Below are 18224 nucleotides of genomic sequence, written 5' to 3' on the forward strand. Positions count from 1 at the left end.
ATGTTGCTGGGAATGGAAGGTTTTAGTTATAAAGGTAGGCTGGGACTTTTTTTTTGCAAGAGCGCTGGAGGTTGACAGGTGACCATATAGAAGCTTATAAAATCATGAGCAGTATAGATAGGGTTAATGGTAGGTTTCTCTCCCTAGGATGGGGGATTTCAAGACTCAAGATTTAAGGTGAAAGGAGAGAGATTTTAAAATGACACGAGGGGCATTTTTTTTTAGACAGAGGGTGGTTGGTGTGTGGAATGAACGTCGTAAGGAAGTGGTGGATACTGGCATTGACAACGTTTAAAAGACACTGAGATTAATAGGAAAGGTTTGGAAGGATATGGACCTGAAGCAGGCATGTGGAAGTTGTTTAGTTTGCGATTATGTTGGGTGTGGACTGGTTGGACCGAACGGTCTGTTTCCGTGCTGTATGACTCCAGAGAGCGGTCGGTCAATGGAAACGTTAAATAGCTGCGGGGCTACGCATATTCAATCACCACACAGTCTCGGGCAACGAGCGGTGTCAAAAAGATAACATCGAATCCAGTGCTTGGCGCGTGAATGCCATCGCTATCCCAGCGTAGACAATGTTGCGACACTGCGAAGGAGGATATGTCGATTTGTGTTTTTCCTCCACTCCCCTTGGATCCAGCGCTGCGGCAGTGAAATTCCTCTGGAACTTTCCACGGCCCAGCCACGGACATCGAACAGCGCGGTTCCTCATGGCGCGGGGGCAACCAGCGGTTGGTGCTCTCGCGAGAGCAGCGCGTGGCGGCGCGGGGTGGGGTGTGGCGGCGGCGGCGGCGTGGGGGAGGGAAGAGGGCGGCACGCGGCCGGTGACGGTTGAAGGGAAGGCACGAACAGCGAGCGAGCGCGGCGTGAGCTGTTCACAGCCCAGTCTCGCACGGCACCAATTATATGCAGGCGAGCGGCTGCGGAGAGCTTGGGGGACAAGACATTTATCTACATATATTTATATAAGAGAAAAATATGCATCACTTTTTTATATAAAAGTCCACTCGGTATGTTTTTTTACCCCCTTCTGCCGTTCAACTGGATCTGAACGAAAAGTCTGAACTTGGAATTTTTTTTTAAACGTTCATCTCCCACCCTCCTCAGTTTTCATTTTCTTCAGAAGAGATTTTTTTGCTTGTCTATCGAAACTGAGAGGTGCCACTCCAGTTGTGTTTTGTTTTTGCAACCCCCCCCCCCCAAACAACCCCCCCCCCCCCGCCCCCCCCCCCCCCCCCCCAACTTCTCTATCTCCTGTCTTCCTTGGAGCACCGAGTATTTGGCTGAGACAGGAGGGAGTGCGGCCCCGACTACACTATGTGGATACGGTGGCTGCTGAAACTTTCCGTGGGATTTACAACTTTCTTATCTGTTGCGGTGCAGACAGGCGTAGATGCGGCGGAACCAAATCCCAATGCTGATAAATATAATAACAACAGCAACCAGAAGACTGCAAATAGGTTAAAACGACGAGGCGGATCAAGCCAGGACGTACTAAAAGGGTAAATGTTACCGTTACTCATGGGATTTATTTTATCTGCAAATATATCATCCTATTTTGCATAATCTGGTCTGTCCACCCCTTGCAAAAAATATAAAATCAATGATTCAACTTTAGCTAATGACGCGATGGTTATTGTGTTTAACCAAGCCTGGGATTTCTGCAGTTAAATTTAAATCGGACGTCAAAGCAGACTTTTTAATTAAAAGCACGATTTTTCTTTCTAAAAGGCGGACTTGGCGAGTATGTTGCATTAATATTTTTTTGTTTAGAAATCAGTGTAATGCTTTGCTGGAAGTGGTTATTGCCAATAGGCTTTTTTTTCCGCCAAAGTAAAGACTTGTAAATACTGAATTTTAGTTCAAGATTGCATTTCCACCTCAGCATATATAGGCTTCTCTGTTCGCCCCATTCCCGAAGCAACTCATAGATTCCTGGATGTGAAGTTGCAGGGACCTGTAGGTACAGAGAGAAAAGGGCCCCCCGTCTGTACCTCTCATTTCTCTGAAAAAATTAACCCTTTAGCAGATGCTGTGAATTGCTCTGATAACATTTGCATTACTTTCCATCTGGAACCTATTTGCATTTTTGAATGCAGAATTCGGTGCCCCAAAGTGCAGAAGCTCGATATTCCAAGCCAGCCGTGAAACTTTATTTTTTGATGTTTAAAGATGATACTGCTGAGCTGCTCTCCCACTTCTCCCCGTTTCAGGGTCGAGATGGATCGGATTCGAGCTGCTGGCGAAGTTATCAGCTATTTTGTTGCTTGTTGGAAACATCGCGGTTTCTAACTTCAGCGTTAACGTATATATTTTTAAAAGTGTCCTGATCAGGTGGGGGGTGTTTGTTGAATCTTAGCTGATTATTCTGATGACTGTAAATCTTAAAGGGATGGCGGCAATATGCAAGTGCTTTTATTTAGCGATAATTCGATGCGTCCGAGATGTCTTGCACTAAGTTTTACAAGTGCAGTTAGTAGATGTAATGAGACCACACTACGCGTTTACCCAACTTAGTTCCGTCACCGGGCCAGATATTGAAGTGAAAACAAGCGCAACTGGAAACCCAAAGAGGTAGGAGTGGACAGAGAGCTTGAAATAAATGAATTATGGTTACCAAAATATCACTTTACGATCGGGGAATCGAAAGGAAGCCCCTTGTTGGAGCACAAAACCCCTTGGTAATATTTCTCTTTCCGTACAATTTTTGATCCATCTTCTCTTGAGGACTACAGTGAAAAGTGATTTTTCTAAAAAATGTAACTAGCTTAAGATCGAGTTAAGTAATTTTTTTAGAACCTTCCGGGGAAGGAAATGTGATAACAAAAACAAAGTTGCTGGAAAAGCTCAGCAGTTCTGGCAGCATCTGTGAAGGAGAAAACAAGAGTTAAAGTTTCGGGTCCGGTGACCCTTCCTGGGAACTGGAATGTGATGTCGTTTTTGCCAAGACTTCCAGCAATTCTCTTAGTATTCAAACGACTGTTGGACTGCAAGTTCTCCTCAAAACAGATGGTAGACAAACAGGAGGCTGGAAGAACACAGCAAGCCAGGTAGCATCTGGAGGAAAGGAGCAGTCAACGTTTCGGGTATGACTGAAGAAGGGCTACACCCAAAACGTTGACTGCTGCTTTCCTCTGGATGCTACCTGGCTTGCTGTGTTCTTCCAGCCTCCTGTTGTCTACTTTGGATTCCAGCATCTGCAGTTATTTTTTGCCTCCTCAAAACATCCCCACCTTGAAGTGTAGAATTTGTGAGTTGAAATGTGTCCGTTACTAAACCTCCTGCAGAAGAGATTTACCAAGTTGCCTGAGCTGGAGACTTTGTTTTGAACAGAAATTGGACAGACTGGGAGCAGTTTCCCTTGGAGCAGAGGAGATTGAGATGTTTAAAACTAAGAGCATACGTAGGGTAGACAGGAAAAAAACTTTTCCTCATGATGGAGAGATTAGTGACCAGGGGCATCGATTTAAGGTTTAGAGGAAAACCTCACACCCAGAGAGTGGCGGAAATCTGGAACTCACTGCCTGTAAGGGTAGTTGAGGCAGAAACCCTCAAACATTTAAGAAATGTTTAGCTGTGCCCTTGTGAGGCCAAGACATAAAAGGCTATGCGCTAAGTACTTGAAAATGGGATTAGGGTAGTTAGTTGGTTCATGTTGATCTTTGCAGATGTGGTGGGCTGAAGGACCTTTTTGTGTGTCATGGATATAAAAGCTTGCCTTCAAGGATAAGTCAAAGTCTTCTGGGTCCACTTGTTTGTCATTTATAATCAACAGTTTGGATGAGATTTCAGGAGGTATGGTTAGTAAATTTGCAGATGATGCCAAATTAATGGTATATAAGGTACCTATCAGCGTCTGCTCCAGGGGAAAAAAGATCCTAGCCTATCCAGCCACTGCTTATAACTTAAACCCTCCAGTCCCAGCAACATCCTTGTAAATTTTTTCTGCACTCTTTTTAGTTTAACAACATCCTTCCTATAGCAGGGCAACCAGAACAAGATACAAAGAAATCTTGATTAAATGGGCCAATGGGCACAGAAGTGGCAGGTGGAGTTTAATTTGGATAGATGTGAGCTGTTGCATGTGGTAAGGCAAACCAGGATAGAACTTGCACAGTTTAATGGTAGGGCCCTGGGGAATGTAATAGAACAAAGAGATCTAGGAGTGCAAGTTCATGTTACCTTGAAGGTAACATCACAGACAGGGTGGTGAAGGAGACTTCATTGATCAGAGCATTGAGTATAGGAGTTGGGACGTCATGTTGAAGCTGTATAGGACATTAGTGAGACTACTTTTGGAATGCTGTGCACAATTCTGGTAGCCCTGCTATGGGAAGAATGTTAAACTGAAAAGGGTGCTGAAAAAATTTACAAGTATGTTGCTGGGACTGGAGGGTTTAAATTATGAAGAGCGGCTGGATAGGCTGGGAATTTTTCCCTGGATTGTTAGAGGCTGATAGGTGAACTTTCTGACATTTATGAAATCATTAGGGACATTTACAAGGTGAATAGGCAAGGTCTCTTTCTGAGGTAGGAGAGTCCAGAACTAGAGGGCATAAGTTTAAGGTGAGTGGGGAAAGATTTAAAAGGGACATGAAAGGATAATCTTCAGAGATCAATGTGAATTCTGTGCCGAATGGCCTGCTTCCACACTGTAGGGATTCACATTCTTTTAAGGTCTCATATAAAAGCTGGCACCGCTATCAATACGTACTTCCTCGGTGTTGCATTGAAATGTCAGATTTTACTTTTGTGCTTGAGCCTTGGGATGGGATTTGAACTCAGACCCTTGTGACTTGAGCAAGTGTACTTGCAACTGAGCTATGGCTGATGCACAAATGCATGTTCTGAAAATAAACCCTTAAGTGTTCAATGTATATGAGGATCATATTTTATTTTTAAATCTTTAAGTTTGTTTGGTTTCTCGCTGTGCAATATTAATAGTGTTGTCGTTAGTAATAGCTATAAATTTGCAGGCTGTCCAAATTGTAAATTTTTAAAATCCTCTCCCTTCCATTAAAAGTAGTCAAAGGAAAGCATTTAATGTCCAGTCTGAGGTCAGTCCCAATATTTGAGTCTAGGAATCTTTCAGACATTTTTAGTCAAACTGTCTAGGTATTTTATTACACACTTCAGGAGCAGGTAGAACTTGAACTCTGATCTTCTGGCTCAGAGGTAGTGGTACTACCATTGCACCACAATTGGGAATCTTTCACTTTTCATTTATCTATTTAGAACAACTGTGATATGGCATTACTCGTTGACTATTGGTTGTGCCATTATACCTTGCCTATTATTTTACAAATAAAAATAGATAGTATATTTTTGTATTTTTCATCTTGAAATGATTGAATATTGCACCCCACATAATTTAATAAAAGAATCTCACTGGTTATGTCACTATTAATTAATCTTAATGAAAAAGGCAAATTTTAGGACTTGCATTCTTGCTCTGAAATTCGTTTCTGTAGTAGTTTATCTGTCTGTGTTCAGGTTTTTTTTTGGGAAACTCTTCCTTTACATTATACCATTTTCTTTTAATCCTTCAAGAGGTTTTAAACCAACAGCACTGCCTACCATGTTATTTAGGAGTCTGGTCAGAAACAAAAAATTGCAGTTGAGTTGAATATTGTAGTTTCCTTCATGTTTTGAAGTTTAGGTGTGTTGATTTTTACTGGAACAGTCATGCCACATTAGGGTGCTTTATATTGGTGTTTGTATTAGTTTGTCAGTGGATAGCACTTAAATGCATTGACATCTACATGACCCATTTATTTGTGCCGTTGGAACTGTGACCACCTTTTGTGATTTGCAACGAATATACAACCATATAGAAAGTGGGCTGTTGTGAATATAATAAATGTTATTCACATAATCAGCTATTACCAGTTTTTCCAAGGTATTCTTGCAAAAACCTAGATTACAAATATAAGTGGCATTGCTTGAGTTAGCCTTAAAAATATATGATGGCACCGTTTATGTATTAATTGTGCCTGGATGTGTTAATATAAACATCAACATAAAGATGAAGCATTTATCTTATTAAAACATAGACCATTTTTATCTCAAATTTAATTGAATCCTTTTTTAGGCCAAATGTTTGTGGATCACGTTTCCATTCATACTGCTGCCCGGGTTGGAAAACGTTACCTGGTGGAAACCAATGCATTGTCCGTAAGTGAAAGACATGGGAATTGGGGTGACATTGTGAAGTAATGCTGGAAATCAAGCAACTTGATAAAGATGGGAGTGTTAAGGGAGAAGAAAATATTGTAGAGCTATTCATTTCTACATTTTACTTCTGTCTTGTATTTTGTCATTTAAGAAAGAATGCATTGTGATTAAATACACCTTTTCCCTCATTTCAGCAATTTGCAGGAACTCGTGTGGTGATGGATTTTGTTCACGACCAAACATATGCACATGCCCAAATGGTCAGATAGCGCCAACATGTGGCTTAAAATCAGGTGAGTGAGAAATTGATTTTTTTTTAATGAAGCGACTCATTTATTAGAAGTCTATTTTGATAATGTAATTAGTATGGTTGATGAAGAGAAACCAGTAGATGTAATAGACTTGAATTTCCTTTAGGAAATTGAGATGCTGCATTAAGAAATGTGCAATCTAAGGGGTCGTCAAGGTGGAGATAATAGGGAGCATGAATGGAAGATTGGTTAGCAGAAAAGAGGCAAAGTTTGTGATGTATATGCATGCAGGTTATAATTATTGACATGACTGTAGAATCAATTCAAGGGATTTATTTCTGTTTCTGTTATATTGATGATTAGACAATTTTTCCAGGTTTGCTGACAATACAAAGATAGGTGGTATATAAACTAAGACTACCTCGAGGTGTAGACAAGTTAAATGAGTAGGCAACTAGAATGGCAAAGGTAGGGGAACCCAAGCAGGGAGATGGGCAACCAGGATAGAAACAAGAGAAAGAGATAAGAAGCAAAAGTGAAAGGCTAGAAACAAATTGGGCCATAGAGTGAAATAAAGCTAAGATGAATAATAAGGGTAAAAGGACAAGTCTAAAGGTATTGTGTGTTAATGCACAGAACATGCACAATAAGAACAATATTCACACAACTACTTTACATCGTCATGCATTGTGTTCCGACTTGCACACAAATCGACTTTTGAACAGACTTCAAAATGGAACCCATTCGCAGCACTGGGAATGCGTGTAGATGAACTACTAGCGTAAAGAGATGTATAGAATTCTATATATAGTTGCATTATGGAGACATGTTTGTAGGGTGACCAAGAATAGGAACTGAATATCCAGGCATATTCAATATTTAGGAAGGACAGACAATTAGGAAAAGGAGGTAGAGTATCATTGATATTTCACTCCTTTGCCAACAATGAAATAGGGGGGAAGGATATTACCTTGCAAAATTGTGGAATAGGAATCAGCAAGGGGCAGGAAAGCTTGGGAATTGTCTGTAGGCCCCCAAACAGTAGTAGAGAAGTAATGGAAGACATTATGCAGGAAATTTAGAGACACAGACCATAAAGGTACAATTGTAATGAAGGGTGACTTTCATCTTCAAATAGATTGGACACCAAACAAGCAATACTACTGTGAAGAATGATTTCCTAGAATGTATACATGATGGAATTTTAGACCAATATGATGAGTAACCAACTTGACAGCAAGCTGTCCTATACTGGGTATTGTACAATGAGAGGTTAAATTATCTAATTGTTGCAGAGTCTGTTGAGAAAGAGCAACCATCATATGATAGAAGTGTTCATTACGATAGAGAATGAAGAAGTTGAATTGGAAACTAGGGTCCTGAACAAAAGCAAAAACAACTACAAATGTATGAGGCGTGAGTTAGCAATGATGGATTAGGGAACCGTACTAAGAGTGTTGGCTGAGAACAGGCAATGGCTAATATTTTTAAAGAACATATGCATGAATTGCAAAACTAAATGGGAAAAGTGGTTCAACCATAGCCTAAAAAAGAAATCAGGGATAGTACTAAATCAAGACGAGACTTTTAAAATTGCCATTGAAAGCAGCAAGTCTGAGGGCAGTTTGGAATTTGGCAAAATAGGACAAAATTTGATCGAGTGATAAAATAGAGTGTGTGAATAAGCATGCAGGGAATGTAATAGCTCCTGTAATTATGTGAAGAGAAAAGACTAGTGGAAATAAATGTAGGTCCCTTACAGTCAGAAATAGGGAAAATAAAGAAGAATTGTATGCACATTTTGGTTCTAACGAAAGAGGACGCAAATAATTTCCTAGAAATGTTTGGGAACAAAGGGTCGAGTAAGGGAGGAATTGGGAAAAATAATTTTCAGTTTAAAACAAAACAGAAATTAATGTTGTTAAAGGCTGACAAATCACCAGAGTGTGATAATCTGCATCGCAATATACTTAAGGAATTGGCCTTGGAAATATTGGATGCATTGGTGGTCATCTTCCAAAACTCTGGACCAGTTTATTTTGATTGGAAGGTTGTAGATGTAACCCCACTATTTAAGAAAAAGGGGGAGAGAAAAACACAGAATTGCAGACCAGTTAGCCTAATCAGTCATGGGAAAAATGCTAGCGTTGGTTACAAAAGGCATCGTAACAACATTTAAAAGCATTGATAGAATTAGATAAAATCGGTATGCCTTTATGAAAGGGAAGTCATGCTTAACTAATCTACTAAAGTACTTTTGAGAAAGTAATTAGTGAATAGATGAGGAAGAACCAGTGTATGTGGTGTATTTAGATTTCAAGAAGATTTTTAATAGACCTCACAAGAGGATAGAAGGAGGCTTTGGGGTGATCTAGATAAGTTGTGTGTGGGCAAACATGGCATATACAGTATAACATGGATAAAGTTTATTCAGTTCAGTGTAGAAAATTGAAAGGCAGAATATTATTTAAATGGTGATATATTGGATGTCCTTGTACACCAATCAACAAAAGTAGACAGTAGGTGCAGCAAACATTTTGCAGGACAAAATGGCATGTTGGCCTTCGTTACAAGAGGATTTGAATTCTTTTTATTTTGTCACGGGATGTGAATGTTGTGGGTGAGGCTAGCATTTTTTGCCCATCCCTAATTGTCCTTGAACTGAGTGGCTTATTGGGCCATTTCAGAGAGCAGCTGAGTCAACTACATTGCTGTGGATCCAGAGTCACTTGTAGACTCTGATTTTTATTCAAATTTCTTTATTTGCCACAGTGAGATTCAAAGCTGTATTGCAGTATTAAGTTTGGCAGCATCTGTGGAGAGAGGAAGAGTCAATGTTTCAAGACCAGCATGAATTTTTTTTTTGTTTTTCTCCACAAATGCTACCAAACCTGCTGAGTTTTACCAACATTCTGTTTATTTCAGATTTCCAGCATCGGCAGTATGTTGCCTCTGTCCCCAGAACATTTGTCTGGGATTCTGGGTTACTAGTTCAGTGACATTACCACAACTCCTTCACCTCCACCTGCAGAAGTAGAAATGTCTTGCTGAGGGTGAGACCACAATGGAATATTGTGTGCGGTTTTAGTCTCCGTATCTAAAAGAGGATAAACTTGCCAGAGAAGGAGTGCAGCAAAGGTTCACAAGGCTGATACCAGAGATGGCAGGACTGTACTATGATGAAAGATTGGTTTGACTGGGCCTGTATTCACTGAAGGTTAGAAGAATGAAAAGTGATATGATTGAAACATAAAATTATAATAGGGTTATGATGTGGAGGTGCTGATGTTGGACTGGGGTGGACAAGGTCAGAAGTCAGACAACACCAGGATATAATTCAACAGGTTTATTAGAAATTACATACTTTCGGAGCATTGCCAGGTGAAGTGAGAGAGAAGCATGCAGACATAGAATTTATAGGCAAAGAGATCAATGGGCAGACAGATCAAAAGATCATTCAAAGTGGGTGTCAACAGGCCAGATAATAGGTCTCTGCAGGTGATCAAACGTGTCAGATGGTGGGTAAAGGGTCAGCAGCTGAATAATGAATGAAGGGATGACCTATAATCCAATTAAATGAGGCAGCGAGATAATTACAAAAAGTTAAAAATAAGGTGGTGCTGGAGACATTCCAAATGACTGGAATAACATGATAGATATAAGAGTTGCATGCCAAAGATCTAACCAGAGTAATAATTAATCCAAAACTGTGCAAACTAATTAAGGTAGAGAGATCATAACAATTTATCAAGGTGATGGTGTCAAAACAGGACAATAAGGAAGATTTTACATATACAGAACAGTGTAGTGGGGTCACATGTAGCACGACATGAACCCAAGATCATGTTTGATACTGTCTTCATGGGTATGGAACTTAGCTATTAGTTTCTGCTCTGTGATTCTGTGTTGTTGTGTATCTCGAAGGCCGCCTTGGAAGACATTTACCCAAAGATTGGAGGCTGGATGTCCTTGACTGCTGAAGTGTTCCCCCACTGGACTGGACAGGATTGATGCAAGGATGATGTTTTCCTTTGGGTCGTCCAAAACTGGGATCATAACCTCAAGATAGAGACAGACCGTTTAGCACTGAGATGAGAAAACATTTCTTCACCGAGTGCTCAACCTGTGAAATTTGCTATCACAGAGGGCTGTGGCAGACTAGTTGGTGAGGATAGTCAAGGAAGAAGGAGAAATTGACAAATAAATATTAAAGTAATCAAGGTATATGAAAAGAATGTGGGCATGTAGTATTGAGATTAAAGATTAGCCATGATTATATTGAATGATGGAGCAAACTCAAAGGGCCAAATGACCTACTTGTGCTCCTAGTTTCTTTAAGATTTTAGATGGAGTACAACATGGGGAAGTGTGAGGTTACCTATTTTTATTGAAAATAGAAAAGCAGAATATTTCTTATGATCTGTGAAATTTGTAAATATTGATATTCAGAGGGACTTGAGTATAGTTGTGGATGGAACACAATTTGTGTGCAGGTAAAGTACACAGGTAGGAAGGCTACTATTGCTAGGCGATGGAGAATAAATAAGGAAGCCTTGTTATAATTGTTTGTTGAAACTACATCTGAAGTATTCTACTAATTTGGTTGCGAAACCAAAGGAAGGGTATGTTTATCTTGGAGCCTGTATGATGAAAGTTAATCAATTTATTTCTTGGATGAGGTGGGTATCCTGTGATAGGCTAAATAAATTGGGACTATAATTTCTGGAGTTTAGGAAAAATTAGAAGTAACCTTATTGAAACATATGATTCTGAAGAGGCTTATCATCAGCAATGATTGTACTGAATGGCAGAGCACATTCAAAGAGCAGTATAGTTTGTCCATTTCATATTTATTAATGTTGTTTCCTATAGGGCTCTTGCCTTTGTGAACTATTCCTTGTTAGTTTTCTTTTCCACAATCTTTTGTGCATTGTTCAGAAAGTTAAACTAATTAATGCTTAAGGATGCCAGTTGAGTCCTTCTCCTTCTAATTCCCTCTAACTTCGCGAGGAAGTGCTTGACTTTGACTTGTTGCTTCCTTCTGGTTTATGGTTGAGATCAGAATGCTTTTGTGTAATTCTAGGCTGAATTCACAAGCCTCATCTTGTGGGGATGTACACTGACATACATTGTGCTGTGTGACCATATGACTTCCCAGTGCTTTACATCCCTTCAGATTTTATTCACAATCACTATTTGTTGCGTTCTTTAACCTGGTTGATGTACTATGCTATTAGCTAGGTTTAATTTTTTTTTTACAGAATGATGTATGCTTGTTGACAAGACATTTTATGAGGACTTTGAGCCATTTTACTGTTTTGAGAGTTGCTATACAAATGAAAATTGTTGATGCTTATCCTTTGAAGTGACCTTGTGTAATCTCCAGTTCCTAGTGAGCATTTGGACATGAAACAGAAGTCTTTAGTCAAAAATAGTATTAGTTTTTGTTTGTCTGAACTGCTTTGTTCAGCCACCTTAAGGTGTAAGTCTTGTAGTCATGAGTGTAAGGAAATTTTAATAAAAAGAAACTTAAATCATTTGGAATAAAATTAATAGAGTTAACAGTGTAAGTAGAGATGAATGGGTATGATTTGGTGGTGATTACTGAGACATGGTTGCAGGGAGACCAGGTTTAGAACTTGAATATCCGAGGGTACTTGGTGCTTTCGGAAGAATAGGAAAAGGAGGTGGTGTAGCTTTGTTAGTAAAGGAAGAAATCAGTGCTATAATGAGAAATCATACAGGCACTGGAGATCAAGACGTAGAATAAGCCTGAGAAGAAATATTAGGGGAAGGAAACCCCTAATGGGGATAATCTGTAGGTCCCCAGATGGTAGTTCCGCTGTGGGGGACAGTATAAACCAGGAAATACTGCAGGCTTGTAAGAAAGGTACAATAATCATAATTTTCTCATGCGTGTGGACTGGATTAATCAAATTGGCAAGGGTAACCTTGAGGGAGAGTTCATTGAATGCATGTGAGCTGTTCCTTGAGGCATTATGGAGTCCCATACTAAAATTCTGGAGTTAAACATTGGTAATTACATAGGCATGAGGACAGATCTAGCCATAGCCTTGGCAGGAAGTCCTCCTTCCTCCGCTCAGACCTTAGTAGATCTCTCTCCCACTGCAATCCACTGGTCTCTATTTATTTCCCAGCTCCCTTTCCCCTCCCCATTTCTGAAGAAGGGTCCCGACCTGAAACGCCAACTTTCCTGCTTCTCTGATGCTGCCTGGCCTGCTATGTTCCTCCAGCTCCACACTGTTGTGCCTGACTCCAGCATCTGCAGTTCTTGCTATCTCAGACTAAAAGGTAAGACGATTGATGAGCAGTGGCAGCTATTTGAGGAAATAATTAATTATTCTCGACTAAACTATATTCTAGAGGAAGAAAGATTGTAAGAAGGGGATAAAACATCCATGGCTAAGCGTGTAAGTTAAAAGTATAATACAAAAACTAAGGTGTCCCACATTGCAAAGGCCTCTGATAGGCTGGAAGATTGAAAAACCCTTTAAAGATCACCAAAGGGTTACTAAAAAAAATTAAAAGTAGCAAAGGTAAATCATGAAAGGAAACCAGTACAATTAATGCATAAAAACTACATGATAGCAAAAACTTTTAAGAATATAAAACGGGTGAGTGTAGCTAAAGTGAATGTTGGTCCATTGGAAGATGAGACTGGAGAGATAATCGTGGGGAGCACAGAAGGACAAAGGCAGTATTTTGCTTTAGCTTTTATGATGGAGGATACATGTACTGTCCCACTAATAACAGATAGTGTAGAAGTTATAGAAACGAAGTGTAATGGACCAGACCAAACCCCATCAGACCTAGCCTAGACCCTAACTTTTATCTTATCTAAAGGCAAGTGTAAGGCACTGTGTTCCAGATGTGATTCGATTGGTTGAACCACTAGGCTTTAAGCAAAATATTTTATTCTTACACTTCTTTCTAGGAATTGGCACAAGTTTAACTCTTGAAATATTTAACAAAATAATATATTATCTAACTACTACATACCAGTGTTCCAGTACAGTTGCATCCCATAAATGTACCCTTTGCAAAAGCAAATTCAGCAAAACAGATCTTTCCCTCACTCCTTAGGAGAAGGAAGACTGACAGAAGGAATCCAGCAGCAGAGAAAGCATTCAAGCTTTTTTAGCAGCAGGGGGAGCTGTATCTAACGGCTTCAACCCCAAAACACCAACTTCAACAACTGAAAGCAAAACCAAAACCAAATCTCTGGGTCCATGTGAGCCTGGCTCCACCCACTCATGCTACTTTTGTCTAATTTAGAAACAAAACCACAGCTATTTACTGTGCTTTTCATGGAGCAGACACCTTGATACCAGGCTTACAAAACCTCTCTGAGAAAAATGACAGAACTAATCCCTGTTAAAGGCACATTTTGTCACAGGAGAAACTTAGAGTAATCATCATCACCAAGTGAAAATGTACTGTGAACTTGGGGTTGAAGGCAGCCAATTGCCCAGATAGGTAATAACAGGGCAGTAGGAAAGTCAAAACACAATCCATCAGAGTCAGCAGTTTGTGAAGGGTAAGTCATGATTGATTAATTAGTTTTGCTTAAAGCCTAGAGTTAGGGGCGGCTAAGTAGCTCAGTGGTTAGCACTGTTGCCTCACAGCACCAGGGACCCGGTTTTGACTCCAGCCTGGGGTGACTGTCTGTAGAGTTTTCACATTCTCCCCGTGTCAGGGTGAATTTCTTCTGTGTGCTCCGGTTTCCTCCTACAGTCCAAAGATGTGTCGGTTAGGTGGCTTGGCCATGCTAAATTGCCCATAGTGTCCAGGAATGTGTGGGTTAGGTGGATTAGCATGGGAAATGCAGGGTTACAGAGATATGATATTCCACACTGTAGGAATTTGATGATTCTATGATTCTTTGAAAATTAACAGGCAAGTAGATGTTGGAGATCCAGCAGATATAGTATACCTGGAATTTCAGCACACATTGGTAATGTGCCACACACTAGGTCGGATCATGTGAGGTTAATATAACTTATTAGCTTGGTTGGAGGATTAACTAATCAGGAGGAAGCAGAGAGTTGGGATAAATGGGCTTTTTTCTCGCTGGCAAGATGTAACTAGTGGGTTGCCTGAGGGTTAGGTTCTTAGTGCCCCAATTTACAACCTGTTTAGTGACTTGAATGCAAGGTTAGAAGCTACTACAGTCAGATTTGCAGATGACACCTGAAATAGGTGGGAAACTAAGTTGTAATAAAAGTCACAAATAGAAATAGATAGGTTAGGCAAATAATCCAAAATTTGGCAGATGAGTTTAATTTAAGTGTGAGGTTATCGATTTTGGCCAGAGGAATAAAGAGGTAACTGATTATCTAAGTGGAGAGAAACTTCAGAGAGCTTTGGTGCAGAGGGATTTAGGTGGCATTGTGCATGAAGTACTAAACTAGAATGCAGGTATAGCAGGTAATGAGGAAGGCAAATAGGATTTTGGCATTTATAACTAGAGAAATAGAATATGAAAGTAAGGAAATATTGCTGCGACTGTACAAGGCATAAGTGAGACCACACTTGGAGTATTGTATATAGTTTTGGTCTTCATTAAAGGTAGATGCAGTTGTATTGAAGGCAGTTCAGAGCTGGTTTACTTGTTTGATTGATTCCAAAGTCGAGGAGCTTGTCTTATGAAGAGAGATTGAGCAGTTTAGACTTATACTGTCTGGAGCTTAGAAGAATGAATGGAGATTTAATTGAGCTATGAGGTCATTAAACGTGATAGACAAACCAGATGTAGAAATAATGTTTCTGTTTGTGGGGCAGTTAGAATGAGAGATCATAAGAATTAGCAAATTTAAATCAAATATGAAAAACTACTTCTCAATGTCGTGAATCTGTTAAATCACTACCCAAGCATGTAGTCAATGCTAAAGCGTTCTGTAAATTTGGAAAATTAGTCAGATTTTAAATTAGTAATGGGTTGGAAATTTATATGGAGGTGGGCAAGAATGTGGAGTTTAAACTGAGTTTAGATTAACCATGATTGATTTGAATGGCAGAGCAGGCTCAAGGGGCTGAATTGCCTACTATTGCTCCTGTTCTTCTGTTGTGTTCTAATTTGGTCAGACTGTGGCACATGTAGAAATGTGTGAAATTCTTGGAGGACTGGAGGTGTGGTGCATTTGTGCCTGCTAAAGATTTGTCACCTAAAGATATCTTTTACATATTTTTGTTAGCAGTCTGGATTCTCCGTTAACACTTATCAAGATTTTTTTTAAAATATAAATGCAATGATTGCTGAGAACTACCAGAATCTGTCCATTTCCCTCATCTATTTCTGGCTGTGCTAATGTATGGTAATTGGGAGTTGAGAATTTGTAGCCATTATATTAAAATTGATTAGAATCCTGAAACACTGTTCCCAGCAGCAATGTGGGTATGTTGTACTAGATTGCAGTGATGCAAAACGTCAGCTCACCACCACCACCTGGGGGCATATAGTCATAGTGATCTGTTGACTTGTACCCTGCAGAGCTTCTACGCCATGAACATACTATTGGCACAAACATAGATTCCAGTATGGAGCAGTAATAGTGTTGCAATGAAACTTGACTCTTGAGTAAATAATTTGTCATGCAATGTAATTGAAAAGATTTTACCTATCAACAATAGATGCTGACAATATGATGAACAGATTTGAAGGAGACGCAATGTTCATACCTCAAATGTTATTAAGGCATTTGGATGCGACTTAAATTTGGGAGAAAACAGTTCCATAAGACCATCAGAAGTAGGCCATTCAGCCCCTTGAGCCTGCTGTACTATTGAATCGGACCATGGCTGATCCAACATTTCTCTCTCTCTCACTCTCTCACTTTTCTGATCACCTTTGATCCCTCTACTGATCAAGACTGCATCTTAAATATACACAAGGTTCTTCCTGTTGCAAGGAATTCCAAAGACACTCTCAACCATCAAAAGAATTCCTCCTTGTCTCAGTCATAAATTGGCACCCTAATTGCGAGACTGTGCTCTGTCCTAGTCTCTTCCAAGAGGGGAAGTATCCTGTCAGCATTTACTCTGTCAAGAATTTATCCCCTTAAGAATCCTATGTGTTTCAATGAGACCAGAGGGTGGTGGTAGAGGGTTGTTTTTCAGACTGGAGACCCGTGACCAATGGTGTGCCACAGGGATTGGTGCTGTGTTCACTGTTTTTCATCACTTATATAAATGAGTTGGATGAGAATTTGGGAGCTATGGTTAGTAAGTTAGCAGATTGGTAGTATAGTACACAATGGAGTTAGGTTATCTGGGAATGCAGCAAAATCCTGAGTCAGTAGGATAAGGAATGACAGATTGATTAATTGAGATAAATGCAAGGTGTTGCATTTTTGGTGGGTTAAACGAGGGCAAGAGTTGCACAGTCAATGGTATGGCCCTGGGGAGTGTTATAGCGTTATAGAACAAAGAGATCTAGGAGTACAGGTTCATAGCTCCTTGAAAGTGAAGTCATAGACAGGGTGGTGAAGAAGGCTTTCGGCTTGATGCTTTCATTGGTCAGAGTATTCAGTGTAGGAGTTGAGATGTCTTGTTGCAGCTGTACAGGAAGTTGGTGAGGTCACATTTGGAGTACTATGTGCAGTTCTTATCACCCTACTGTAGAAAGGGTATTATTAAACTAGAAAAAGGCAGAAAAGATTTACCAGGATGCTACTTGAACCAAGAGATATTTGAGTGAAAAGGAAAGGTTGGATAGGCTGGGATTTTTCTCTAGAGCATAGGAGACCAAGGGTTGACCTTAGAGGTCTATGAAATCATGAGGCATAGAGAAGGTAGATAGCCAACAGCTTTTCCCTATGGTAGGTGAGTCTAATACTCGAGGGCATTGGTTTAAGGTGAGAGGAGGGAGATAGAAAATGGTGCAATTTTTTTTCATGCAGAGAATAGTGAGTGTCTTAAACGGGCTGCCAGAAGTAGTGGTGGAAGCAAGTGTAATGTCATCATTTAAGAAATAATTATACAGGTAAATGGACAGGATTGGTATGGAGGGATATGGATCAAATGCAGGCAAATAGGACTAGTTTAATTGTGAAAGTAGGGTGGCATGGGCAAGTTGGGCTGAAGGGCCTGTTTCCATGCTGTAGACCTCTGACCCTATCATTTCTCATTCTTCTAAATTCCAATGAGTACATTCTCAATCTGTTTCACCTCTGCTCATTAGACTACATACTGTGCATCGTCCTAGTGAAATTTTTCTGAACTGTCTCCAATGAAATAATGTCTTTCCTTAAATACGGGGACCAAAACTGCTTTCGGTGCTCCAGATGTCCATTTAGACTTTGAAATTCTATGGCCATAAACAAGTCTAAGGTCAGACTCTTGATAAAATTTATATTCATTTTCTAGATCTGTTTTTACACATAATCAGCTTTGTATTTTTCTAGAACATGATTTTTTAAAAGTATTTGCATAACAATTATTTAGAAATTAAAGTGCTGCTGCAAAGATATTACTCTAGCAGAAAATTTGCAGTTATTCAGGAGTTGATCATTTCACTTGATCACATGATGAACATTAAAATGAGCCACATTACTGCATGCTTCTTTTCAAGAGGTGTGTACTGAAATGCATTTACAGAAGATTTCTGGGCATTCTAGAGCAAAAACTTTACGTAGTGTATAAGGGAATCACAACCTAAATGAGTATTTCCTTGAGTACTGGAAAAAAGGAGAGAAAGGTTTTATGTTTAACTGTGCAGTGGTTAACTGCATTTGTTACTGGCATTTAGTGTCTTAAGGCTTACAATGTTTTATTTCC

The 18224-nt window shown here is 39.8% G+C and overlaps 1 protein-coding gene across 1 annotated transcript in view; it reads left to right on the top strand.

The window, feature by feature from the left end:
* The first annotated feature begins 1256 nt into the window (after positions 1–1256).
* LOC109916808 (fibrillin-1-like) overlaps positions 1257–18224 on the top strand; it is a 589008-nt gene continuing 572040 nt past the window's right edge. Inside the window, exons 1-3 of the mRNA XM_048617021.1 lie at positions 1257–1505; positions 6095–6177; positions 6372–6470. Of these exons, the coding sequence (XP_048472978.1) occupies positions 1321–1505; positions 6095–6177; positions 6372–6470 (367 nt within the window). The 5' untranslated portion in view covers positions 1257–1320. The remainder of the gene's footprint in view (positions 1506–6094; positions 6178–6371; positions 6471–18224) is intronic.

Source organism: Rhincodon typus, chromosome 36, assembly GCF_021869965.1.
Source record: "Rhincodon typus isolate 14 chromosome 36, sRhiTyp1.1, whole genome shotgun sequence".
In the NCBI taxonomy this organism is placed as follows: Eukaryota; Metazoa; Chordata; class Chondrichthyes; order Orectolobiformes; family Rhincodontidae; genus Rhincodon; species Rhincodon typus.